This window comes from Pleurodeles waltl, chromosome 2_1, assembly GCF_031143425.1.
Source record: "Pleurodeles waltl isolate 20211129_DDA chromosome 2_1, aPleWal1.hap1.20221129, whole genome shotgun sequence".
NCBI classification, from domain to species: domain Eukaryota; kingdom Metazoa; phylum Chordata; class Amphibia; order Caudata; family Salamandridae; genus Pleurodeles; species Pleurodeles waltl.
In genome coordinates, this window is record NC_090438.1 from 40,441,338 (window position 1) to 40,468,024 (window position 26,687).

General features: G+C 44.4%; 1 protein-coding gene across 1 annotated transcript in view; it reads right to left on the reverse strand.

The window, feature by feature from the left end:
* Positions 1-431: 431 nt before the first annotated feature.
* Positions 432-26,687, reverse strand: part of FOXO4 (forkhead box O4) — a 60,485-nt gene continuing 34,229 nt past the window's right edge. The window contains exons 2-3 of the mRNA XM_069209433.1: positions 5,776-6,995; positions 432-3,174 (exon numbers count right to left, since the gene is read on the reverse strand). Coding sequence (XP_069065534.1) covers positions 5,796-6,995 — 1,200 coding nt within the window. The 3' untranslated portion in view covers positions 432-3,174; positions 5,776-5,795. The remainder of the gene's footprint in view (positions 3,175-5,775; positions 6,996-26,687) is intronic.

The following is a 26,687-nucleotide window of genomic DNA, read 5'->3' on the forward strand; positions in this document are numbered from 1 at the left end:
AGCACTGATGATGTCCTCTGGACATAAAATGTCCAGTGTTGGAAAACCTTGACATGGTACATTTTCGTATGCCCAGCTTCATTTGCATTGGTACCTGATGTTTTTTTTGCTCCGCAACGCCTTGCCTACACTGAGCATATGAACTCCTCCAGTTAGAGAGAAAAAGGTTGCACATATGATGCTGGTCAGACCAGAGAAACTTTGCAGTTTGTCCTGGGACTAGCACTTGAGCATCCAAAACTGATGGCAGGGGAAAAAAAAATAAAAAAAACAATCTGAGGTGGAGTCTATGTCCTGGTGAATTGTGGTCTGAAGGAGGAGCTATGACACCTCGTGACCAAAAAAACTCTGACAAAAAAAAACAAGCTGCAAACGTTCATGCCCAACACTTGTTAGTAGCAGTATGCAGAGCATCCATATTAACAACCATGCATGATACGAACAAGATTTTATTCATATAAGCTTTTCCGAGCTCATTAACTAATTGGTGGGATGATGCACAGCCTGTGAATCTATTATAGGTAGAAGCTTAAAAACCTTAACACATTTTTTCTCTTGCAGCAGAGGAACCTATATAAAAAGACGATTGCTGAAACCAGAAACTAATCTGCCTACCAAGTTGTGATGCTCGACATGGGAAACTACAGCAGGAGTCGAGGTCACCATGGAATGAAAGTGGACTTTAATAGCCACAGTGTAGGCTCCCACACAGCATCGAGGAAAGCTAAGTAATAACACGTTTAAATTCACAGATCTGTAGGCTGGAGCTTGTGCCAACTTGAAAAATCCATTTGCTGAAGTGCGAGTCTTCTGGACAAGCTTAGAAAGGTTCTGTATTGAGAATGAACATGGAGAATGGTTTAATACTAGCGATTTATTTGCTGTGACATATTGTTTTTTGAAGTGCTATAATCCCCTGGATGAACAAAATTAAAACGGATATTTCATGTGCACTGTACAATAAATCCTAAAGGTCTTACAAGGTTGGGATTGTGACTTGAAATAGCCTGTGGTCCAATAATGAGTGGAGGTGGATGGTTCGTACTCTAGGAAAGGTGCAGTGATTTTCAGGCCAGCAGAAAGGTTTAGCCACAGGGCGATGGGTATCCTGAAGAAACCGTGAAAAGAGGAGTTAAGCTAAGGCACAGCTCCTCAAGGGCTAGAGAGGCTCAGGTGTTTGTCAGTTATCATACTGTGTCAGGGGAAATAGCTGAAGGGCTTAAGAGTGGGGTATGCCTAGTGGGAAGTAACCACCTTCTGCCTTGCTTCCTACTCACCGACTCATCCATCCTGGATTTGGTAACCTACTGTTTTGTGCACATGAATTATAAACTCCATCTGGAGTGACATTCTTAAGCCTGATCTCTGACCAGTCATTTTAAATGTGATGATGGGGCTTTCGGAATGACCTAGAGTCGGCCACACTTTCAGGTTCTTTGTGACGCTACGGGTGAGACCCTAAAAGCACCTCCAGCAAACCCGCCGACACGGGGGCCCTTGATGTACAAAAGATCAGAGACAAGGGAAGCAAGAGGGGAGGCAACACAGTTATTTTCCAAGATTTCTAAGGAAGGAACATGTCACAGCAGCCATTAGGAAATACAGGCACTAATGTACAAGGGTTCAAGTAAAAACGAAACATAGAAAGAAGCCAGATACAGGTTTTGACGACCCTACAAAAGCACTAGCCAGCAAGCATTCCTACTGCCCGACTAGGAACTTCATTGCATCTATCCGTAGCTTATTTTCCGAGACCCCCTACTGTCTGTACCCCTCGGTTATGTCTGACAAGCTTCTCTGTAGTGTTCACCTCATTATCAAAGTTAAAAAAGGTATTCTACACAAAAATTACAAAATTCTAGTAGAAAATTGTTTTCATTCTCTTAAATTTCTGCCTAATAATGCTCATAATTAAAATAGGTGTTCTATAGCTTTAAAAGTTTATAAAAAAGCTTTCTGGTTATTTGCAGCTACTTTTACTGTTAGATTACATGGTAATGTTCAAACTAGATCTTTAAAAAAATACAAATCAACAGGTTACGCGGGAGGGAGGGGCGAAAGCCACACTTGCAGATTTGCACCCACGCCCACCACATTTTCTAAACCTGGTGCTATAGTTAGTTACAAACACCGCACCGACAAGAGGCAGCTGTGGCAGGCAGGCCTGCCCTCAGTACCTTCGATTAACAAGGGAGATTCTAAAAAAAATAAACAAAATAAAAAAGGTCTCCAATTCCACACAAGAGTGGGGGGGGAAGGACTTCTGAAAGCAGCCGAAATCACCAATCCTGGATCAGAACTGGCTGCCCATGGGGTAGCCACGTGTGCCTCGGAGGATGCACCTCTGCATTTCCCATCATTAGTCTTGGATGCCTCAGCCACAACCAAAATGTGACCCAGTGAAAAGCGCCTGGTGTCCTGCGAACAAGTGAAATGTACTGTAGGTGTGGCTCTGAGCCTGCAAGGAAGTACCAGTCCATGGCAATCGGACAGCAGGAGGCGGTTCAGAAGGCGAAGGCAAGTGGTGCCACGCGAGCATGTCTTCCCATCATCTCCTGTAAGAGGATGATTTGAGCAAGTAATGCCGTCTGCCCAGTGTCTGCTTGTAACACCGAACACATGAGCCCACTCATCTGCAGATTCACCAGACACTGTCGCATATATCTGTGCACCTTACAGACTCATCGTTCAGGTCAGCTCCTGTTGACACATCCCCAACTGCCACTCTTCCTCTAGGACATGGATCACGAGGGGAGCGCTCAGAGGACAAGGGCTGGTTTATGGTGGTGCCCGGTCGCCACCTAAGTGCATTAGGCAAAGACGATGGCAGGTGCTGTTTTGTGCAGAAGAAAGTCAGGAACCGCTGAGCAGGAGGGCCTGGGTCAGCAGCCACCCATACACCGCAATGGTGAGCTGTTTATAAACCAAGGTGCGTTCTGAGAGCCACCCAAGCTTTCATCTCATCTCTTAGGTGGCTACAGGAAGACCCACACAATATCTGGAGCAAATCTCACGGACGCTAGGCTGCAGGACCTGCCAACTGGGTTAAAGCCGCTAGACGGCAGCAACACTTGCCATGTCACTGCCATAGATGCTGTCGAGTTCTCCAAGGACTTTACTTCGAGTCTGAGAAGCGAAGACGAAATAGTTGATCCAGGGATGGTCTGATGAAATCTTCAGAAGAAAAAAACAAAACAAAACAAAAACAAGAGCATTAACATAAAGTATCAATTGTTAAACATCTCTAGTCCTTTCTACCTCTTGGTAATAGGGTGAGAGGTCACCGAACTAAAACTAATTCAGTTAGCAAAGCCAAATGTACATTTTCCTGATGAGTGGAACTTTCTGTTCATTTAAGGACAGCATTAAAAACAGAGGCAGCAAGAAGTGACTATTAACCAACACCAGTAACTTAGAAGAAAGACCTACTAGCCACAATGTGGACACTGACCAGTAAGTGGGAATGAGGCAGGCAGCGAGTATGTAGCACAGTCTAAGATGGTCGCCTTTTTTTTTTTTTTTTTTTAAACATCTCTAAAAAGGATGACATAGCTTAACATTTTGAGCCTTTGTTCACGTGAGCCTCATCCCAAAGCTATGCGCGACCAATTTACATGCGTTTTGGACACAATATTCCAGCACAGCACAGCACATGCTAAATAAAAGGGCGGCTGTTGGGAAATCTCCTTCTAGATACATTTCCCACTCCCTGCTGAATACTTTATGTCCAAATCGTATGGGCCGCTATGGCTAATGCTGCGAGGGGTACATAGCGCTGCCGGCCAAGGCTTCATGAAAATAAGATCAATCCAAACGCATGTGGCGTGGCCTACATAGCTTTGGAAGGCCAGAAGATCTGCCTTTGTTCTGCAGGAAAGGGCATGAATCTGCCGGTCCGAGGCTCCTCTAATGTTCTAGGACTTTGAAAGGCACAAAACATTCCCACCAAGCAAGAGTGGATTTAATAGACTGGAGACAGAGGACCATACATGTGAAATACAGGCTCTGAAGCACTTCAGCCTCTGAGGGCAGCACTTCTGAGCGCTACAAACATCTACACTGCGTAATGCTTCCTATGCTGAAGCAGTGCACATTCTGGTGCATTTTAAAACTTCTTAATAGCGTCACATTTAACAAGAAACTAGAACCATCCAAAACAAACTTCATGTAGTTTTCTAGTGTTTTGAGAAGCTCTACGATGTCCTTCTCTAGTAACTTGAGAGGAAGAAGGGGACAATGCTCAGGTACGAGTTCTGCTCACAAGGAAGATTGCGCTCCAATTTTGGAGCTGGGTCCAGATGAGTAACAATGGGTTTCAAAAATTAGTCAACCAGTACTTTTAAGACCAGTGTAGTAATTCGAGGACCAACCTATGTGCTAATAGGTCAGTTCACAAACTGCCGATCCTAGTGGCTCCCAACTGGACCTACTTCATGAATATCAATGAGGCAGGCTGCAAACTGAGACCCACTACGAACAGCGGTGGCTTGCTGAGGTCAGCAGACGACCATGTCCGTGATTGCTTTCTATATATATTTTTTTTGATGGAACACGTTTTTGATGAAGGAAAACGGGATGAGTTTGAAACAAAAAAGAAACAAATCAAAAGTGTCAGTTTCATTTTGAAACTAAGCCTTTTTGTGGTTGCAAATTGTCTGATTCTGTAATCTGCACCCTTTGCGACTACAAAAAATGGCTTCAACCATTTAGCCCTTGGTTGCATATAACCAGAAGGTACAGGAAGTGTCCGAAGAACCACGCTGCAGTTGATTAGTGGGGGCAGGATATCTACCACCTTATCTACTCACACTAGACGTGCTTGGAAGAAGGCAAATTACCAGTGTGAAGCACTGTTTAAAAAAAATTATCGTGGTCATACTTTAAAAAAAAAAAAAAAGAATAAATAAAAAAATCATCAGTCCTATGACGCCCGAGTTATATTCCCTACTCCTCTGAAGATCTGAGTGGTCTTACAGCCAGAGCAACAACTTATCTTTTCCAAACTACCTAGAAGTCACAGGCTGTTGTGACACAGCAAAAGTATAACTCAACACACATTTTTAATAAACAGTAAATTATTTTAGCAATCAAAAGGTAAACTCCTAAAAAGGGTAGTTTTGAAAAGCATGCTTTTTTTTGGTCCCAATATTTTGTCCCCCCACCCCCCAAGGAGGATTCGCAGACCCCCAGGGGTCCCTGGACCACAGGTTGGGAACCACTGCTTCAAAGCATATTCAAAGTGGCACAGGTCAGCAACAACTTGCAGGCACTATCCCTGGAGCAGTTCCTGTGATGAGCTAGCCAGCCCCATATTTACTGACCGTCTCATGGGTGAAGTTAGTGAGTTAGGCCTACTTCTGTAGTTTCTCAGGTTGAGAGTTAATTCACTCCGATGCGTCAGGGAATAGGAAGGTTCACTTGTATGTGCACAGTCCCAATGTGCAAATAATTAAAAGGGATAAAACAACTTAGCATTGCATGTTCCCATCTTCCACTAAAAATAAAATCAAATGAAGATGAAGAGAACTCGAACAATGAGGAGAGCACTGCTGTCCAAATCCTACGAGTCTAGGTTAGATATTCACAGCATCCCCTGCTTGGTCTATGATCTGCCTCCACAATTCTACTCAAAGGAGCATCTTGTGGTTTCCACATAAAAAAGGCCCTGCTACGTGGCTGCAGGTTTCAACAGCTGTAGCAAAAGCAAACCCAGGACTCCATTAAATCACCATCGATTCCACACTCCTAACACAAGATCAAATATCTGACTCCTACCTTTCACGTTCACCCAAGCCTTAGCTGGGGACCCAGCTGTGAGTGGAGGCTTGTGAAGTGCTGGGATAGTTCATGTTGTGCAGCGTGGGCTCAAAGTCTAGCCCCTCAATTCCATCTCCGTCCATGAGGTCACTATTGATGATGTCCTCGACGTCGCACTCCAAATTCTCTAGGAACATATCAAAATCCAGGTCTGTGGGCAGCTTGTCTTCTCTCGCATTGCTAAAGGACATCACACCGGCAGACGACACAGGGGGCAAGGCACCCAAGGTACCTGCTGGACTGGGAGAACCCTTTGAAACAGACAAGCTTGCTGTGTTCTGAGGTGACACCAACAGCGTAAGGGTGGTTGGCAGAGAAAGAACACCCAAGGAGGTCTGCTGTTGCCCTTGCATACTACCCAAGTGGCTCTGTTTGCTTTCAGGGGCAAATCCACTTAATAAAATGAGGTTTTGGCTGCTGAGTCGGTTCCCTGTCAAAAGGGGATCTACTTGGGTCATCATTACATCACCGGGAGGGGGTGAATCCGATGTCAAGAGAGCTTCCAGTGTCTGTGAGCCAGAGTAGTGGCTGGCAGAACTCTGCAGTGAGATATCTACAGGGTTAAACAAAGAGTTACCAAATGATGAAGCATGGCTGGCTGTACTTTGTCGCAAAGAGAAGCTAGCGCTCCTTGGCATGAGATTGCTGTTCAGGGATTGCTGGGTTGGAAGAATTGAGGAACTGGGTGACATGAGATTTAAACCATCAATGAGCTCCAGCTCTTCAGTTACTGTCGGAGGGACATTGGTAGAGGTGCTTGAGAAGACCAGAGACTGATGAAGGTGCTCATCGCCCAGGTCATCCTGATCATTCATGATGGGAGACAGTCTGGAGCTGATGGTGCTTGCATTAGAGCTGGTCCGGGGCCGGAAGCTTGTCCACACATCAGAGTCATCGTTACTCCTAGAGGAAGGGCTGCCGGGCCACTTCGGGAATTGAGAGCCTGGGCTGTCAGCCGTACCATCAGGAGAAGCTGGCATGGTGGCCTTCTTCCGTGACACCTTGCTCCTTGCCTTTTGCAACTTGCTATTGTTGTCCATAGAAGCAGCCCGTCTCCGGGGGGCCTTTCCACTTTTGCCACCATCTGGGTTTAGCATCCACCATGAACTCTTCCCAGTGGCCTCGTTGTGGACTTTAATGAACTTGCTATGAAGAGACAGGTTATGTCGGATGGAGTTCTGCAGAAAACGAAAAACAAAATAAGACCTAGGGAAATAGTACAACAAGTGCATTTTTTAAAATCTGTCAAGAATTTATACCCTGCATAAATATACTTTGTTTTTGGCACTTCAAAGATAGGCAATAGAGTAATGTTCAGGGACCAATATAGAAAGCTTAACAATACGCAATGGACGGAGACGAGACAAACCAGGTTTATACTAAAGAGTCAACAATTATGATGGAACAGGGACTGGTGATGTTAATTACCAAACATGGTGTCAAAGGAGGACATTACCCCATGGCCATCTTGGCCCCATCATGATGAGGCATGTATGCGCATACCTCATGGTTTTTAATTAATTAACTTTTCCAAGAAGTTCCATCTGGGAGCAGTAAATAAAAATAAATAAAAGCTGCACTACAGCGCATCTACAGAGGAGCAGCTGTGGCAAACCGCAGCTGCCGGGTACTACAAAAGTTTTATTAGAAGTGTTTAAGAAACATAGGATACAGAGGGATGGGGAGCAAAGCAAGGAGGGGAAAGGGCAGTCAGCGCTGCCAAAAGGGGTGAGGAGTACAGAGCGGGGCAATAAGACAGTGGTGGAGAGAGACAGCGAATGCGCTAGTGGGTGGTAGAGTAACATGGAGAGCGCAGGAGCGGGGATGTGAATGAGAAAGCACCATAGGGAAGAAGGAGAGAGATCAAGAAAGCACAAGCACTCCTATGCACTGGTGAAAACAGAAGCCAGTGCTGCCAAAGACAACAGGTCAGCCTCTCTTTGGCTTGGTTAATGCTTGTTTTGTCATGGTTATTGCTAGGGATGATGCGGGGGCCTCAATAAAATAATTTTTTTATTTTTAAAAGTGGGGGGAAAAGTTGGCTAAAATCAAAAAATATATCTTAGTCTCCAAATATATCCTAGTCGCCTAGTAGCTGGTGGCACTTAAGGGAATTACTTTGACTGTGGATGTGCTTCTTGTGAAAAGGCAGAATGCCGTCGCTCACAGTGAAGTTAGCCAGTGGCTAAAGTGGATGACCTACTGCCCCATTATGTATGCTGTGTGGGCAAAATAAAACCGTGAAGGACAATAACAGACCAATGTATAAAGAGAAATGAGTGAAAGCCCCAATCAATACATATATTACTCATATAACTTTAATAATATCCAAATGCCAGACCTAATAAGTAGTTCTACGGCTGTAAGCAGTGGAAGGGTACAAGCCATCCAATCACTAGGATGGCAAAAAACTATCCCGCAGGAGACAGACTAATGCAAGAAGAGGAAGGAAAGCCACTGAATGAGAAGTAAGCCAGACAAAGGTGGGGAATGGGCTGACCCAAAGCGAATACTGGTGATGTACACAATAGACAGGGCCACTAGAATTATACAATTGTGCAACCTTTTCGCAGAATTATACATTTGCTGCATAATCCATCATCCGCCACAGAATCTGCAGTTTTTAGTAATAAAAAATGTTTCTAGCTCAAATGGATTAAAAATGACTAAAATTGCAGTGACATGTCCGCAAATATTAACTGGTCACCTTTTGTTTGCTTATTTCTATAATCAGTTGTTGAAGTGGCACTAATGAGGTGAAACCTTCGCCCAGACTATATTACCATGTCTAAAATTGAGAAAATAATGAACGCTTAAAAAAAAGTCAAGTGCTGCATTATGACGCATTATTTTTCTTTTGTTGCACATAATTTAGTCAACCCTGTTGCATCGCTACAGCGGCCCTGGCATTAGGTCTTTTAGTAACTGGCAGTTAAAATACTATGTAGGAGAGACATAAAATGAATGCTTGTCTCTCAATAAATTGGATTTAAAACAGAGAGTAAAACAATTGCATTACAAGAGATCCGAAATCATCAATCTCCATGAATGTGTACACTGTATGTCAACATGGCTATGCATAATCTCTTCAAGGTGGAGTGACTTGAAGAGCAGCAAACAGCTGGGTGGGGCACAGATCTACTCCCCGCGCTGCTAGTCCCTAAAAGAAGAGTGTATAAAACACGAGAAGCGGGAGGGAAGTGTTGTACAGTACGGGGAGCAGAGTAATCGTAACCTCCCACAGCTTCAGTGGTAGCTCCCTTCCCTGGGGTCATAGATAAAACTGCAGCAGAAGATTAAGGTCCTTTACTGCCTGACTCGCAGCATGAACTGGTGAGACATTCAAAGAGGTGGTCTTACCAAGGAGTTTAGATACAGCTCTATCGTCTTCCTTAAGGTCATGAAGAAGATATGAAGTAGGACACTAGCAAAAGAAAGTCAACCAATAAGTGGAGGCTACTGCGTGGTCATCAAGAGTCAAATTAGGACCATACCAAGGACCGGGGAAAGAAGTTGTCCAGGATTTTGAGTAGGGAGGCCAGAACAGTGCCAGCGGAAAGGCAGAAAGCACAATTCAAGGAGCAAGGTGGAAGTGGAAAATAAGTTCACCACTGCCAAGGGCTGACACCCACAAAGTGAACTAGGAATTCTGGCCTTCAACAGATCATTCCCCACCCTGTTTTTAGAGATGGCTGCTCCTTTGCATCAGCCTGTGTGGGACTACTAACATAGTTGGGGAATAGGAGTACGCAGACTTGCGGTCAGCTGAAGTAAACCACAATTAGCGCCACCTCATCATCAGCAACTCCTGACCCAAAGATTACCATGTAAACTGTGCCCAATCAGTTACATGCTCTGTGGCAGCCTTTCCTTCCCAGTGCTACAGGTTTCAACATGTTTCTGTTGTCAATGACTCACAAGTGCTGTCTATTGTGAAATGGAAATATATTCTGTGAGAACCTAAGAGCTTGAGGCGATTCCTCGACGGCCTCAATTAAAAGCTTCCACTTGTAAGGAAAAAGAGACTGCAATTTTAAGATCTTACCACCAGACTATCACTGTTGCTTGACAAAAAGCTGAAGAAAGGGAGCAGTACTCTTATTACAGCAAGGGTGACATTGGTGGCAGGACATAACATGTCTGTAGAGAGCTTTGCAGGTTAACCCATCCTTTACCAAATTATTTTGGAAGAAACAACCCCCACTCCACCCCTCAAATCCTGTCATATCACTACCACTGAACCCACTACTCATGCAGTGTCAGAGACAAAAAAATACAGGACTACGTCTCCAGATGCAGAGTGGCATGTTGCACATACTAGACTGCACATTACAAGGGAGGAATTGTCAGGTCGAGAGCCGGAAGGTGAGGGCGTCTATAGAAGATACATGGCCAGACAGTATATCAATCTTCTAAAAATGTTTAATTACTGGTAGTGGCTGTAGACCTGGAATATGCCACCAAAGAGGGACACAAGAAGAACAGTCATAGCCGTTCTTCTCAATGCCGTTACTTTGGCAGAGTCAACACTGCAGCTGTAGCAGTTTGAGCGTTGTTCGGCACCGCTGAAAGTTTGAAGCACAAGTCATCGCTGTTCCACAAAGTTTAATTTTGAAGTTGACTTGATCATTCTGAGATTTTTTTTCTTGGTGAACTGGCAAACATTGGAGCTATCTTTTTCCTAGGTTAACTGATGATGACTATTTGGATTTAACTATGCAACTGTGAGGTTAACAACGAATTCCTATAATTGAAATCAAGATTGATTTATGCTTCTGTGATCACTGGAACAATATGCTCTTAATAGGATTCTTGGATTTGTTGATTGGATGTTGAGTTTCTATATTGTTATATGTTCAGAATAGGAGGATACAGCCACTGGAGAGTTTTGCTCCGGATGGCTGGGCCCAAGTGGGCAATGCATTTCAGAGGGAACCAGATTCAATGTAATTTTTAGGTGTCCAAATGTACACGCTAATGAGAGGCCATTTGCAGGGAATCTGGGTAAGTCCTTGATGGTGGTGAGACAATCTGTATCTTGTTTTAGCACTTTAGGTTCTCCCTTTCAGAGCACTAAATTCACTTCTTGGTGCTGTGATATAGAGCTGAGATAGGCTTAGGATGGCGCTGGGGAAGGCTATTCGGCCATACAATGAGGGTGGTATGAGTGCTTCTAATTATGAAGGTTATTATCTCTTGGTGCACTTATAACAGCCTGTGCGATGGACAGAGGAAGCCATGGATGTGGAGGGTGCGGAGGTGAGAAAATCCCTGAGGGGTCTGACAATGTTTGAAGTGCTGTTGGGTAGTGTGCAACTAACACATGCAAACCCTAGGGGTCTTGCATACGGCGCAATGGTACTGGATAAGATACTTGATGCAGATCAGCATACAAATAGCGTACTCCCCTGGGATACTCTTATGGATCCTTAGAAGGCGGAGAGGTGGAGCTGGCACCAGTAATGAGGCAGCATAGTCAGATGTGGTGATCGAGAAGGTGGGAGAACTTGTAGAGGGATGGGATACTCTGCTCCTCTGAATTAATACGGAAGGAGTTTGACTTGGGTGCTGTCCAATTTCTTGCATTTGGGGCTCTTGTGAATACAGTGCAAACCCTCTGGGGTTTGGGTGTTGATGGGCCATCAATGACATCAAGGAGTGATGCCTTAATGTAGTTGCTCACACATGGGTCTGGTAGGAGCGCAGTATTGACCAGGGGTGTGGAGTTCCTATAGCCCGACACCCAAGACATATTGTTTAAAGTCAAGAGCAAAAAGTTTTCATGTTTATTTTGTCCTTGGGACAACTAGGCCTAACTCTGCAGCACAAACTCTTTGGCTGCCAGTTTTAAAGGAAGGTAGCTGTCTGCAGTTGAGGTAATATACATGTCCATGCGCTAATGCTGTTTGAACTTGTATTTATGGATTATAAATGTAAAGCCTTTATTACTAGGGTGAGTGCTTTAAAAAAAAAAATGAGGTAACCTCGGACTTAACAACTGACAGTGGTTTCAGTTAAATTAAAAATAAGAAATAAAAAAAAAGTACACACCTTTGAAAAGTGTAACACTATGAGGATGAGTATAATGCTCCCAGCATGCTCTCAGATTAGATGCAAATGTTTGCAGAAACTTGTAATCAGGATTGATGATTATTTTTTTTTAAAAAATAAAATCTTCAGAAAAAGAATGCAACTAGGAAAAATAAATGTTTTGCTGTATTACTGAGAAATTTTAGGTACCAATTTTTTGAATCATCATTCAGTGAAATGTGTTGAATCATGCTAGTATTTCCAAAAAATATTCTCAATGGAAAACTAGCGTAACCAGTTTCAACAAGATTATGGGAAACATGAAAATAAACAAGCATTGGCAAAGCCAACCGATCTGACACTGGTGTTCAGTCTTTTGGTTTCGTCAATGTGCGTCTTGCTTTGGCATGGGTTCTATAAAACTAAGTTGCTTCTTCCCAGAAAACGCACATTGCCACATTAGTTCCTGGCACTGAACAAAACTACTTTGTGTGCCAATACAGTCTTTGTGAAAGAGCAGAATATTATCCGTCATTCACATTAAATATGGATAGAGAAATAGAATTTTAATAAAAACAAAACGTTCTTGGTTAACGGCAGATCGAATTAGGAGCTCAATTCTTAAATAATGTCACAAAAGTGCACCCATGGTATGTGTCTGCATTAGTGCAGAATTATGGCTTTCATGAATTCAAACGTATTTACAGAAGATCAGGAAATCATACTCCTAGAAAATGTTTGTGAACTGTTTTTAGCATGAGCACATGTAAAGTTGCTCATGCAAAAATCTATTGATTATTTACAAGTTCATTTTCCCTCCAACCACCTTTTTTCCCCAGCCCTGGAAGAACTTCTACTTCTGCTCTTATCAGAAGTAAATTTCCAGCCTCTCTCAGTATGGGAAAGATTAGAGAAAAGCTGGTGGAAATCCTTAAAACATGCAAGTTATTAGGTTTGTGTTTAAAACATGCAAGTTATTAGGTTTGTGTTTAAAACCTGGGACTATTGCTTACTGCTTCGTTTAGCCCCAGTATATAGCTCTGGGGAAAAGTGACAAAATAAAGAAAACTGCTAGTATTCAAGCCTTACTATAGTATTAGCCCTGGAATAATCAGAGGCTATTATCAGAGCTCTTATGTAGTGTGGTGTCAAATTATGGCAATAGTATCACTATATGACACCAGAGGGACAAGTAGATTTTTTTTTTTTTTTTTTAACAGGACAAGTAGATTTAGGAAGTAAATATTTTATTAAATTCCACAACCCTGTCAAGAGTGCGAGGCTGCTAAAGATGGGCACTTGGGCCTCTGCTGACAGCACCAAGAGTGAACACATAACATAACTACTGTGTATACAGTGTAAAGAATGCACAGGCACCGCCAGGGTGACAAAGACACAGCCAAGAATATGCAGATACCCTAAAGGTGGTAAGGAACACACCATCATCATGCAGTCACAAAATGAAGTGTGTGGACAGTACCAGACGTAAGGGGATGCAGCCAGGAACAGGTAAACATCACCATTAATGCTTTGATGCAGTGGTGTTCATGGTATATAAGCCATGCTCAGACCAGGCCGTTAAGATTCACAAAGTTCCAACTGTGGGCCGGGATAACCTGCTGATTGCAGAGAAGACACAAACATCTCAGGCCACTTTGTGTGCGAACAACAGCCATTACACGGCTCATGATACTAGAATGATGCAAGCACTTTCAAGCGTGTGCAAAACTAGCAAAAGTGCACAAACAAACATTTGCTGGCAACTGTACGGCACCGCAGCTCAAAGGTCATGGGCACAGTTAGGAGTATGGATTCAGCTTCAGATGTGAGCAGCTAACGCCAGGGGAGCCTGGATGTAGCCACGAGGGTACACAAGTATGTGATTAAGAGTGAATGCAACAGCAATGCACAGGCATACTAGGTGCGTGTGGAAAAGTGTGCAGAGGCCGACCTCAATGTGCAGAGATGTTTGAAAAGTCTCTACAGAGGGTGCCGAGCGCACAGAAGAGATGCAGGAAGTGAACAGAGCAGCTCCCTCAAATGTCAACCAGAAGATCAGAGAGTTTCCAGAGATCAAATTAAAAGCAAGGCACTTCAGGGTGAACTAATGGCGAGGATTTCGCACTCTGCCATTTAAATCGTGTTAATAAAAGAAATGTGAACAGAAATAGTAAAGACTGATTGTAATTTCCACGATGAAGAAAGAGATTAGGCTACACGGGCGACACGTAACCAGAGCTGTAATACTTGGGTAATGAATGATGATTGTGGGTACCAGCAAGAGGAGCTGGGGGCAGTATAACTCGCCTGCCAGGAGTGCTCCGTTACAGCTGATCAATCTGTAACCTATTACACCCCGAAGGCCTTCAGCACTCTCCCTTATCCAGCCAATGTTTGACTAAAGGAGATAAGGGGTGCTAAGGAGGCCCCAGGGAAGCATGCTGCTGTGAGATATGGCTTCTAGGAGGGGCCCAGAGTTTGTGCCACAGAATGGAAGGTGTTTCAAGCAGTGTTTAGGGCAGGTCTGCAGTGTTCAGGGACATGGCCTCTGAAGTGCTTAGAAGCATGCAGTGGACGAGGTCACACATTTTATAGGAATAGAATAGCTGGCTTTATATATTTATTTTGTGGTCTTATATAGTGCTCCTTCAAGATAAGGCATCAGTGCCCTTCACAGAATAGAGAGGGGAGCAGCACACACAACAAAAATTAGGACAGTAGAAGGTTGTAGTGAGACTAGGGATAACGAGCAATCATCTCGGAACAGTAACCAGGGATTGGAATCCAGGCTTGAAGTCTTTCAGGTAAATGGAAATGAAGGTTGGGTTTGAAGTCTGTTGGGAAGGAGCTCAAGGAGGAAATGGCGGTTCAAGAGAAAGTCTGGGCCAACGCTCGTGAAGTCTTACATCTGAGTGGTTTCCAAACACATTTGCTGCTGAGGGGTCTTGGGCCACATGAGATGATGATGAACTCAGCAGGTAGGGGGTACATTTAAAAAGTATGGTTTTGCAGGCAAGGCAGGTCTTGTGAGCGTGCCTTCACACAACCCATGGGTGAACTTTGGTAAGGCAGGAGGACACTCAGAACGCGTCCTGCAACAAGGCGCTACAAGAAACCATTTTAAATTAAGCACTATGTCAAGCTTATTCGTGATTCTGATTTAGGGGAGGTGGGGACCCCAACATTCATTTGAAGTCAGGGCCCAAACTCCCTATTCCGTGTCATGTTGGACAGAATGTCACATGTTTGTACTGAGCAAGGGAACAAGACTCAGTGGTCGAACACAACCTTTCAACCGAGCGGTCCACCTGCACCAACATCTGATGAGGGCATAAACACGGAGGAAGAGCTCAGACTAATGACGCTAGGGCCTCCAGCTCACTATCCCCCCATGTCCAGGACATACTGATCCGTAACAAGGACCACACCATTTATCTATTGGACTAGTCAACGACAGCAACAAAAAGCCCATTTTCCAACACCACAGCAGGAATTTCTTTAAAAAAAAAAAAAAATCTTTTTATTGAACCACAAAACAGCCATTGCATCATGCATCATACGACCATTAAGGACCCATCGTTTATCAACAACTCGGAGTAGGGGTACAGAACTAATCCAATGTCGAATAAACATCACATTCAAACATCCCCCAGAAAGCATACAGCGGTGTGCCCAACCCAGTGACATGCCTGTCCAAACTCTTACATAAGATTCATGAATGCAAGCCCTTCACTATTAGTGTGGGTGCGCTAAGAAATGCAGCAACCTCAGCTTACATTACTGGCAGTCGTTCCAGCATATTCCTAGCAAACGTTTGTGAATTCCATTTTTGCATGAGCAAATATACACATTTATTCTCTTTTCTATTGAGAAATTGCAAATTCACCTAAAAACCATTTCCCCCTGTTTCACTCCTGCTTTTGTCTGAAATAAATTTCAAAGTTTTCCCAGTGTGTGAAGCAACTGGAAGGAGTTGGTGAATATTCTTGTAGCTGTGCATAGATTCAAACAGCATTCCAACTACTGCTTCCCACCTACTTCCAGGCCCTGTGGGCAGAGTTGTGGAAAGATGGGAAAATCAGAGCCCTGCTAGAATCCAAACTTGCCCAAACACTATCACATGCAACTGCCAAAGCTCCTATAGGAAAGACGGTGATAATTTGTCACCTTACTGTAGGTCATCAAAAATGACAAGTGTTTTTTTTTTTTTTTTTAAATAGGACAATTATGTTTTTGAAATACCCGTCTCTTGGATTTTATAAAGTTCCACACCTTTGCATGTAGGTCAGCACAGTACATTCTATGTCTCAATGCAAGGAATCCCCCAGCCTTATAGTTACGGGTGATGGTCTTAGCTTATCTGACTTAGCTGTGAGTCACCAACTTCCTGATTTGAGGTCTAAGAATCTCCAGAGAGACCGTACATTTCCTGAATAGTATGCCATGGAGAAACCTGATTGATGAGTGGCCTAACAACTTCCTCACTCAAGTGTTCTAGGTCAACTCCCTTCTGAAAGGAGTGTTGCAGGAGCAACCCATTTCGGAATAGAACTCCAGGTAATTAAACAACCATCAGACTGGCGTGGGTGGGTGGGTGTGGCCAGCAGCTGACAACGGCAAACACATGAGGGCAGAGCTCCATGGCCCGGGCCCCAGAATAGGCGATAACATGCTTAATCTGACAATTTGAGGACACAGATAGCGACCTCTGTCGTCTGCACCGGGCGGCATACTGACAGCTCATCCAGGAGCAGCATTGTGCTGAAGAGGCACAGACCTGAGCCAACTGGCCAGCCTCGGAGAAGCAGAAAAACAGCAGCCAGCGGGGACTGAACAACTGGCCGTCCAAGCGTGGATGGGGGGGCCTGCCAGACACCGGGGCTGAGCGGCAAAGGGCACCAAACATTGGAATGGTAGGTGAGTGAGCCAGTGCTGGGAGAGCTCCCTACCCGACCCGTTAACACGAACACAACCCCGAGGTAGCGATGCGAACGGCACAGAGCCAACGTTCAGCCGGAGAAATGTGGTGCCTGGCGGATGGAGAGCTAAGTGCCACATAAGAGGCAGGGCACCCAGCAACAGGGACTGCAAATTAATGGGTAGCACCCACTACCGCGGCTCACCCTCCTGTCGAGCACTAGAGATAGCAATAGTGCTACTCCGCCTTCCCAACATAGTCGAGTACCGGGCTAGAGACCTGCTGATTTCTCGCAGGGCTGTGTAAACCTCCAAGCGCCTTCTAGGGACACTGGGCACTCTGCACTGAGGAGGAGCTGACAGGAACTAGCAGGCTGACTTCAGGAATACAACGCCAGGGCGACCAATGAATGTCGCTGAGAACCACACCGCCTGGATACAGGTTAATTAGCCTACTTGGCATCAAAGCGCAATAGCAGTCGGTGCACCACACTGGAGCGGGAGGTGAGTGGACTCACCACCCCGCCGGCCTGCACGTAGGCAAGCAGCCCCAGGGCAGCCGTGCACATGGCACTGAACAGAGGGCTAGGCCCCACGACTCCCTAGTTCCCTACTGGATTGTGTAAGCCTCCTGGGCCGCCCACAGCCAATGAACAGCGAGGGAGGAGACACTGCACCGTAATTCAAGTGGGACAGAAGACTAGAGTACTGTATTGACTCTCATGGAAGTGAAATAACAAGCCAGAACTTCAGAAACAATCTAAGCACAATCTGAGGAGTCCCCCACTCCATGAAATCTGAGTCTAACTAACATAATGGAAACAGTCGTGAAACAATAACCTCCAGGAACGCTGTATTGGGCACTCAGCAGGTCGGCTCTCTCATAGTGATCACTCACCCCCTCAAGTTGACAGTCTACTCCCACCAAATATTCAAATGATACCAACAACGCTATAACTTAATTGAGAGCGCCCCACCTATACGGGCCCCAGTGGGCTTATCCTACAGAGGACTATTCCTGAGGAATAGACAGCACCACTGGAACTAACAAAGACGAAAATAGTTACCCATTGAGCTTCTATGGACCAGAAAGACATACAATTGTAGTGATTGGATGCTAAATTACCCTTAATCCTACAACTTGCTGTGGCTTTCTGCAATAGATATGGGGTGCACAAAGATCAGACAAGAGAAACTACCCCAGGAGTTAGCTCCCCAATCAGACAGTTCTGCAGCGGGAACGCCAACTCTCACAACGCCCACCGTGGTGGAGCCCCCACAAATGGATAAGCTCAATTTAATATCACAAGAAATAAGAGGCTCACAAAACAAACAGTTACGGAACAGAAAAAAAGGGCGATCACAACCGAAGTAAACCTTCTCAAAGATGACCACCGTGAATTAGCTCAGTGAGTTAAGACTACAGAAACATACATCTCTACACTTGCACCCGGACACGAAGAATTAACGGCGAAGGTAGCACAGCTGCAACAACGAGTAGACCAATTGCAAGACCACACCGAAGAAGCAGCCCACGGCAACAATTTACAAATTGTTGCATTTTCCGAAGGGGTCGAGGGCATGAAAGCCACACATTTTATAGAAGGCTGGCTCTGAACGATGGTGGCTCCCACTGGTCTTTCAGCTCAATTTATGGTGGAACGGGCCCACAGAGTACCAACAAGGAAAACAGATTCCAGGAACGCTCCCTCATCTGACAGTAGCCAGGATCCTAAATTATAGAGATCGGGACATACTTGTAGAAGCAGTCAGAGAGCGAGCGCCCATAATGGTGGAGAATGAGGGTCTTGCTTTTTCCGGATTTCATGATTGCTGTTCAATGCAAAAAGGGCATCCTACCAGAACGTTAAATGATTGCTCCAATGGGCAAACCTTACAAATGCTCTTCTGTTCCCAGGGAAATTGAAAATTTAACATAAGCAGCAAGTCATCTTTTTGATACCCCTGAGGAAGCACTACAGAGGTTAGAACAGCATTATCCAGATGCTCTTGCAGAAGAACAGCAAAGGCCTCCCTGCTACAATAAAACAGGCCCCCAAATGCGAATGTCGCGGATTAGAGGGATCCGGCTCCACCACAGGTCCTGGAAGGCAGACAGGGAGCACTGGGATCGGCAACTACTAACACATTACCACGCCTGCTCATTAGTACCAGCACCTCACAAGACAGCACCTCAGACTCAGAAACAAATGGCAGTGTGGAGCTGTTCCCCATGGCAACACCACAAACAGCAGACAATCTCTAATGAGGGTCCATATGCAATCTGAACATCGGAGGTAAGAACACAGCAAGCATGGAGTACAGGCCATAGACTTGGATGTAGCTGAGAAACAGACAAACGGTCTGGCGCAGCAGATACTCAGGGGAGGAAGAAGATTATAGACCCCTTCCCCCATCTTACTGTACAGGCTTATTAATACTAGAGCAATTACTTGAGTTCTCATAATACTCCTATAGAACATTTGTCAGGGCAAGGCGAAACTGGCCAGGGCCCAGGTTCTATTGATCGACAGGCGCTTGCCCATCACCGCAGGAGCAACTTGCTTAACAGGCCACCAACGACCCCATTGCAACTGCCAATGTTTTTTTGTGATGTTTGTAAAGTTACAATTATGATTAAAAGTTTGGTCAAGCAATGTTAACTCGCTGGACCACATATTTGGGGAATATTTTAGTTTATATGGCTGTGTCATAGGGAACAGGATAGGGAAGGAGAGTTCAAATAGGTACTCCCAGAATATGCCACCAAAATTAAAACATTATGATTTTATAATCTGGGGCATACAGGGTATGGGGACTGTCCAAAAACACCAAAGGATCCTCACACAACTCCAAAGACGGCAGACACACATTGCCTTTTTACAGGAAACAAACCTGGTTATAAGAGAGTCCAGTAAAGTCCGTAACAGATAGCGCGGTCAACTAATAAACAATTCATATTCAGCATACGTAAGAGGGACAGCAATATGGATTCAGGCAGGGATTCCCTTCAGAGTACTAGAATCAAGAATAGATACACAAGGGCGGTATGTCGTAGTACTGGGATCCCTTGATGGAGCGACAGTCATCCTAGGGAGCATTTACACACTTAATAGAGACCAAGACGCCTTTAATTCCCACTTATCCATTATCAGACTGCGCCCAATACACATGGATTCTGGGGGCGGGGTCTCAATGCAGTCCTTGATGTCACCCTAGACAGATCCCAGCCCCCCGTCCCGGGAACGACACCAATATGCCAGCCCCATATTTTAAAACAATGGCTAGAAGGGTAGAATCCATGTGACACCTGCCATGGCTGCAGCAAGGGACTAAGGGAGTACTCATTTTATTCGTACCCACACACACTGCACTCAAGACTGGATAGATTCTTATGCCACAGACAAATGCAGCCACAGATTACTATTACCACCTATTTAGGCAAAACAATCTTCGACCATAACCCTTTAAAAATATCATTACAATGGGGCCAGGTTTCTGCCCCAATCCCCACTTGGAGACTCTGACTCTCGCTACTGGAAGATCAAGTACTACGAGATAAGCTAGCGACTACTATAGACACATACTTCGCTGAAAATACAGACACTGTCTCCACTAACTATTGAAAGGGAGGCCTTTAAACTAGTGGTGCGGGGCACAGTTGTTAGCACAACAGTGGGGGCTACCAGAGTGATATAACAGGAATTGAAGGAGGTAGAGGACTCCCTGGGCCCCAAAGAACAAGCTGCATCTCACAACCCTGATAGTAGACTGCAATTACAAGAAGCCAGAGTAAAATATGCAGAACTCCTGGAACGCCTTAGGGTTGTAAATTATAGCCAATACATCTAGAAAGTACATGCCGAAGCAGACAGGCCAGGTACACTACTAGTACGTACATTACGCCTGTCATGTTGGCTATCATACTAATGAGACGGCTGTATTGGGGCAGCAGCACCACCAAGTTGTGGGGAACTAAGTCCAACTCCACATTGTGTGGCAACTGTGAGTCTAACCCTTCCGGCCAGCTAGCAGTACCTCACCAACACCTAGAAACGGGGTGATTTGTGGCAATCATGTACATGACATTCTGATTTCTCAGGGAAATCGTGGTGTAACAGCTCTCAGCTTTTTCTCTAAGTTACATTCGTCTCACCCAACCAAAGACAAACAGAAGCAGAAATCGGTTCAACGTCTTTTTCTATTTTTTTTTCAGTCAAGTGCTTTCCTAGATAAAATAGCATGTGCTGCAATGCTCAGGTTTGGTAGGCAAGCCTTAAAAAGCAGCATGTACTTTCAGAAGAGAAAGGACATCAGCACAGAAGGTGGAGCCACATGGAATTCCTTACCTCGGGTGCTCTTCAACACCATCCACTCAGCAGACTTCAAGAAATATTCAGCTTTTCTCTTGAACACAGCTTCTGGGTCACAGGACAACCAGCCCCGTGAGGCCTTCCAGGTTAAGAAGTGCTATACAAATTACAGTCACAAGTCTTAATAAGGACACTAGTAGGAGGGCAAGAGGTCCAAGTAGTACTCAATTTCGGAGCATTACGGAGGCAGAGTCTCCTCGTGCTAAACCATCCAATGGAGTTGTGCGCAAGAGAACGCTTACCTCCCCCGGCTTAACACCTGTACCGTACCTGGTTAAAGTGCATCTGCCATGTCTAGGAGACTACAGCCAGACCTGGATACCAAGGTCAGCACTGAAATTGGAAAATATTTAGCATATTTAGTCCTGCCGACTGAAAAAGTGGGGGGGAAAAAACCCCCAAAAAAACACCAGGTAAACCAACTGGATTGGGGTAAATTAAGTATTACTAAGAATATAATACATTAGTATATTCATGGGGTACGTGAAGCAGACGCAGTCAGTGCAAAACCAAATGATAAAGAAATCACTAGGGGTTTGGGTAATGATCATATCCATTGGACTGAGGTTTGCATGGGCTCCCACTAACATAGCAGACACTGACCAAACAAGACAACCCATGGGCCAGAACCAGTGGAGACAACCCAGAAAATCATCCAACCTCGGGTGAGGTAAAGGACGCCTTCTCACTCTTCCCATATCCACTTTCCATTCAAGGTCGGAAATATCAGCCTCCACAGAACCCAGAGGGGTTGAAAAATCCTTTACGCCACCTCCTAAATGTCCCCCAGTAGGCACTGACTCACTCAACCACTCTTGATCATATACGCTGCCATCACATTTACAGCTTTTAGCTACCCAACACCCTCCTTCCCCACTGGTCATCACCTGCTCCTGACTCACTTCAAGTATCACATAACCATAGATGTGCAGCAAAAATAAAAGATCCAAACAAGGAGAATGATGCCACTTCGGTTCACACCGCTGCTCTAGTGCAACGGAGCAGCTGCAGAAAAATAAAAGGGGGGTGGGGGGGAGGGTGGCGGGGGGAGAATGGATGTGGTTGAGTGACTGAATTAATGTCTAAGAGAGCAACTTCAGGTCCTGGACTTCCACCGGGTTGCAGCTAGCTCGGTGATGTCTCCAGCAGGATCACAAAGCTATGTGCTAGTCTTCTGTGGAAGGGCTCCCACAAGGAGTCTGCCCTAATTTAGAAGTGTAACTGGTGAAGTCCAGCAACCCTGTACAGAAAAAGCACAAGAGGCGGCATGATGCAAATCTTGAAGACAGGACACTGCTTGCACCGGCTATGAGAGTTGGGGAGGTTATATTTTCTTGCAGGGGTGAATACTAATAGGTCAAACTTGTGTGTAAGCTTTTATAGCCAGGAGAATGGAGTAAACAGAACTCAAAATTAGACTCCGGTCGTGAAGCATTCCTACCGCCCACCAGTGAGAAAACACTCCGCCTTCCAAGCCAGTTTCAGATCTATTCAGTACCTATCTGGTGGGGTAGCGCTCTTAAGTGGCTGTGCAGTGACATTTACAAAACACAAATCAACAGAAAACGAACTTAAAGTAAAACAGAACTACACAGCACAACGAGCAGGCAATGACCTGCACCTCACAAATCGCCAATGTATACCTTATATACTGCAAACACAGTAGTGTCATTTCTATTGAAGATTTGTCCTAACAAAGATAGAGGGCAGCAAAAATGTGTGTGTGTGTGGGGGGGGGAGGAGGGTCTACACTGTCTGCCACAGCTGCAGTGAGAGTTAAACTGCAAATTTAAGATGTGGGTCTGCAAACACTAAACACACTAGATGAGCAGAAAATTTAAAACGAGCTGTAGCAAAGCCAACAGGTCTTGCCTATAGGCGCTATTGGCCTTTGCAATGTTTTGGAACCATGCTGTATAGCTGAGCTGATGTTTGGTAGTATGGCTAAAACTCATTTTAAGTTGCAATAAGGGCTAATGCATTTTTATAAAGTGCATTAGAGGTGGATGAATCTTAGACCTTTTTAAATTATTATCTTTAGCTAAGCTACACAGCAGCCACACTGCCATATCGCATGGCTAAAATCATTGCCAAAGTCAGCAATGCCTATGCTGTACAGCAGGAACAAAAGGCAATGGCAGAGTCAATAGTCTGAAAGGTGAGACAGACTAGCTTTGCCAGTGCTGGTTAGGTCTCGGCACAACACCCCTGTGATTTTGAGCAAAACCATTAACCTCCCCATGTGCGGAAAAAAAAAGTAATTTGGCAAGAAGTTACATTATATAAAAAGAGAAACTGCACCAATGTCATGTCTTAGTGAGAATACATTTGGAAACAGCTAAGATCTGTTGTGACAATAAACATCCATTTAAAAAAAGAAAATGGCATCTTTGAAGTGCATGTGGCATAGTAAAACATAGCTACAAATGGCAAGAAGTTAAAAAGAATGACAAGGATGAAAGAAAAATAAAAGTAGTGGTTCAAACACACACAATAAGAGGAAGCATAGCAATTAAGAAGAAGTAATCAGTACTCGGTCGATGCTCCAGCCAAAAGAAGAGGATGTGAAGCCAGCAAACGCCTGCCAATTACAAAGCAGCAAGTAAGAGTGACAATGAAGTCTAAAAATGTTAAGCAATGAGCAGGCTGCAAGCCCATTGCTGTATACAACAGCTGTTGCAAGTTCGAGCGTATGTAATGCATGAGCTGTCGCAGGCGAGACAAAAGCAGGGGTCTGCCAGCACCAAAGAGACCAGTAAATGAGGAATTTAAGACAGGGTGTCTACCAACACATAACTCCAACACTTGGCCCACTCCAATTCATGCAATTACACACATACATTTATGAATAAACTTACAGCAGCCATGTGTTTGCATTTTGCTGTGGGAATACTTGGCCACAGTTTTACTACATGCATGAACGCTTACGTTACATCACAGTGGTCAGTCATAAATCAAGATGACAAGGCCATAAAACATTATTACATGTTAAAACTCATTCCGAGTGCCACACATCATTCTTGTCATGATCAGAAATCATAATTAGGAGACAGGCGCCCTGCACCCAACACCCCCGTAGGCATCCATAGACATCCAACTATGCACCATGCATGGCCTGCAGCCAACCCCCCCCCACCATGCATCTAACTCTGCCCCATGCATGGCCTTTAGCCATGCACAACAGGGGATGGTCACAGGGCCGGGACTGCGGGCAACCCCTCCTAGGCATTGAGGGGGAAGCGGGTGGGGAGTGGGTTTGAGGTATAATTTCTGTGAAATGAACACTGGTGCCAGAATGCACCCTTACCTGCTTATTTATCCAAGAAGAGGCCACAATTTTGCACAAAATCTCTACCAAACAGGTACTTTCTACTTGCTAATTTGTAAGCTCTAACTCAGTTGGTAAATGTATAGTGCATATTCCACACTACAGCTGTGTTAATTACCCCAAGGTAATGTCTCCAGTGACCTTGTGCGTTTCAAATTTTGTGTTTATAATTTTGGCAATGTGACTGTGCCTTGAGAGTCTTAAAATTTAAATCTGCGACAACATGAAGCCTTGTATACGTAAGACAGAAAGACTACAAAAAGTTGAATCTCCATCAAACAAGGGTGCTTCCTCTTAATTATATGAAGTGCTTTTTTTTGGTGGAGATGTGCTCATCAGGGGCGGGGAATTCCTATAGCCTGACGCTTTGACATACTGTTTGGGTAAAGGACAACAGGTTTTCATGTTTATTTTGTCCTTGGGACAAGTAGGCCCAACCCCCTGAACCAAAAGCATTTTGGCTGCCAGTTTACAGGCAAGGGAACTGTCTGCAGTTGAGGTAATATTTGGGACCATATGTTAATGCTGTTCGAACTTGTATTTATGGTTCATTAAAGCCTTTATTGTTTGGTTGAGGGCACGAAATAAACATTGTAAGATCACACTGCACTACTGACAGTGGCCCCGGTTAAAAAAAAAAAAAAAAAAAACCTGTAGAGACGTTGGAAAAGTTTAACAATATGTAGCCAAGTATAATGCTCCCAGAATGCTATCCGATTGGATGCAAATGTTTGCAGAAACTTGTAAGCAAGATTGGGGATTCTTTGTTTCAAAATAAAATGTTCAGAAATAAAATCCAAGTAGGAAAAAAAACGTTTTGCTAAATTACTGTGGCATTTTATGTACTATTTCTTTGAAGCACCACTTAGTAAAATGTGTTTATTTACAAAAATTTCAATAATCGAAAATCACTAACCATTTTCATCAAGATTATGGGAAACATGAAAATAAACAAGCACTCGCAAAGCCAACCGATTCAACACTGTTTGTCAGGCTTTTGGTTTTGTCAATGTGTGTCTTCTTTTAACATGGCTTTTGTAACACTGGACTGTTGTGGGAGCTGGCAGGCCCTCACTATCTATAACAAACATTGGCAAAAAGCAAAAAATGTTTTTGGTCTCAAAAAGCTCACATTGCCACAGTTGTTATTGGCACTGAACTGTGTGTGCCAATATGCTCCTTGTGGAAGAGCAGAATGCTATCACTAACAGTAAAGCCAGCCAATAGATGGATGGAGAGAAATAGAATTTTAATAAAAACAAAATGCCTTGGTTAACACTAGACCTAATGAGGGGCGAATTCTTAAAGGTAGGTTCGCACAGACTTAAAGGCATTGCACTCCTGGAACTATTGCTTAATGCTTCCTCCAGCACCAGTATGTAGCTCTGCAGAAAGGTGGCAAAATAAAGAAATTACTATAGTAAGGCTTGAAATTGCTAGTATTCAAGGTCTACAATAGTATTAGCCCTAGCATAATCAGACAGGCTTTTATCAGAGCTCTAACATAATGAGATTGCTGCTATAATATCGCAGCACTACATGGCCCCAAAGGGACAAGTAGATTTAAGAAGCAACCTGTCCCATGGACATGTAGATATTTTAATAAATTCCACACCCCTGGCTCATATTTCTCTGTATTCCGAACTCTTGGGCCTTTTGGTAAGTTAGCCAACAAGCTGGAAAAGGCGGGAAGACCATTACATACCACTAACATACACGGGGCGGGGCCAAACAGGCAGACCTTTGAGGTTGTTTTGCACATTTGCATAACCTTACTAATGAAAAGGATGAATGATGGACTCTGCTCTCACCAGGAGAGAAGAGGAAGGATCCCATTCATCACAGTCACTACAGAAGAGGCTGCGCTCAAACAAAGCAAGAAAACATTCACTGCCATCAAGGATTTCAGATTGCTTTTCGAAGTGAAACTGCAGAGAAAACCCTTGCTTTGCATCGGATGAGTTCAAGCAGTTGGAAGGATCTGTCCTTTACAGAAGCAACTGGGGCATCTACTATGTTTATATTTGTAAGTGCTTCCTGATGAGGTTTAATTTTGGCGAAATTTGAAATGGTCCGGAATGGACCAGGGACCGCAGGGGGAGCCTCAAGGCTCCCTGGTCCCTGCTAGCTCCCAGCCTCCTGGGGGATCCTGCACTGCTCCAGCTAAATATGCAGCTGTGTGCGGGAGCAATCCTTTTATCTGTTTTTCTGCCCGCTAGACA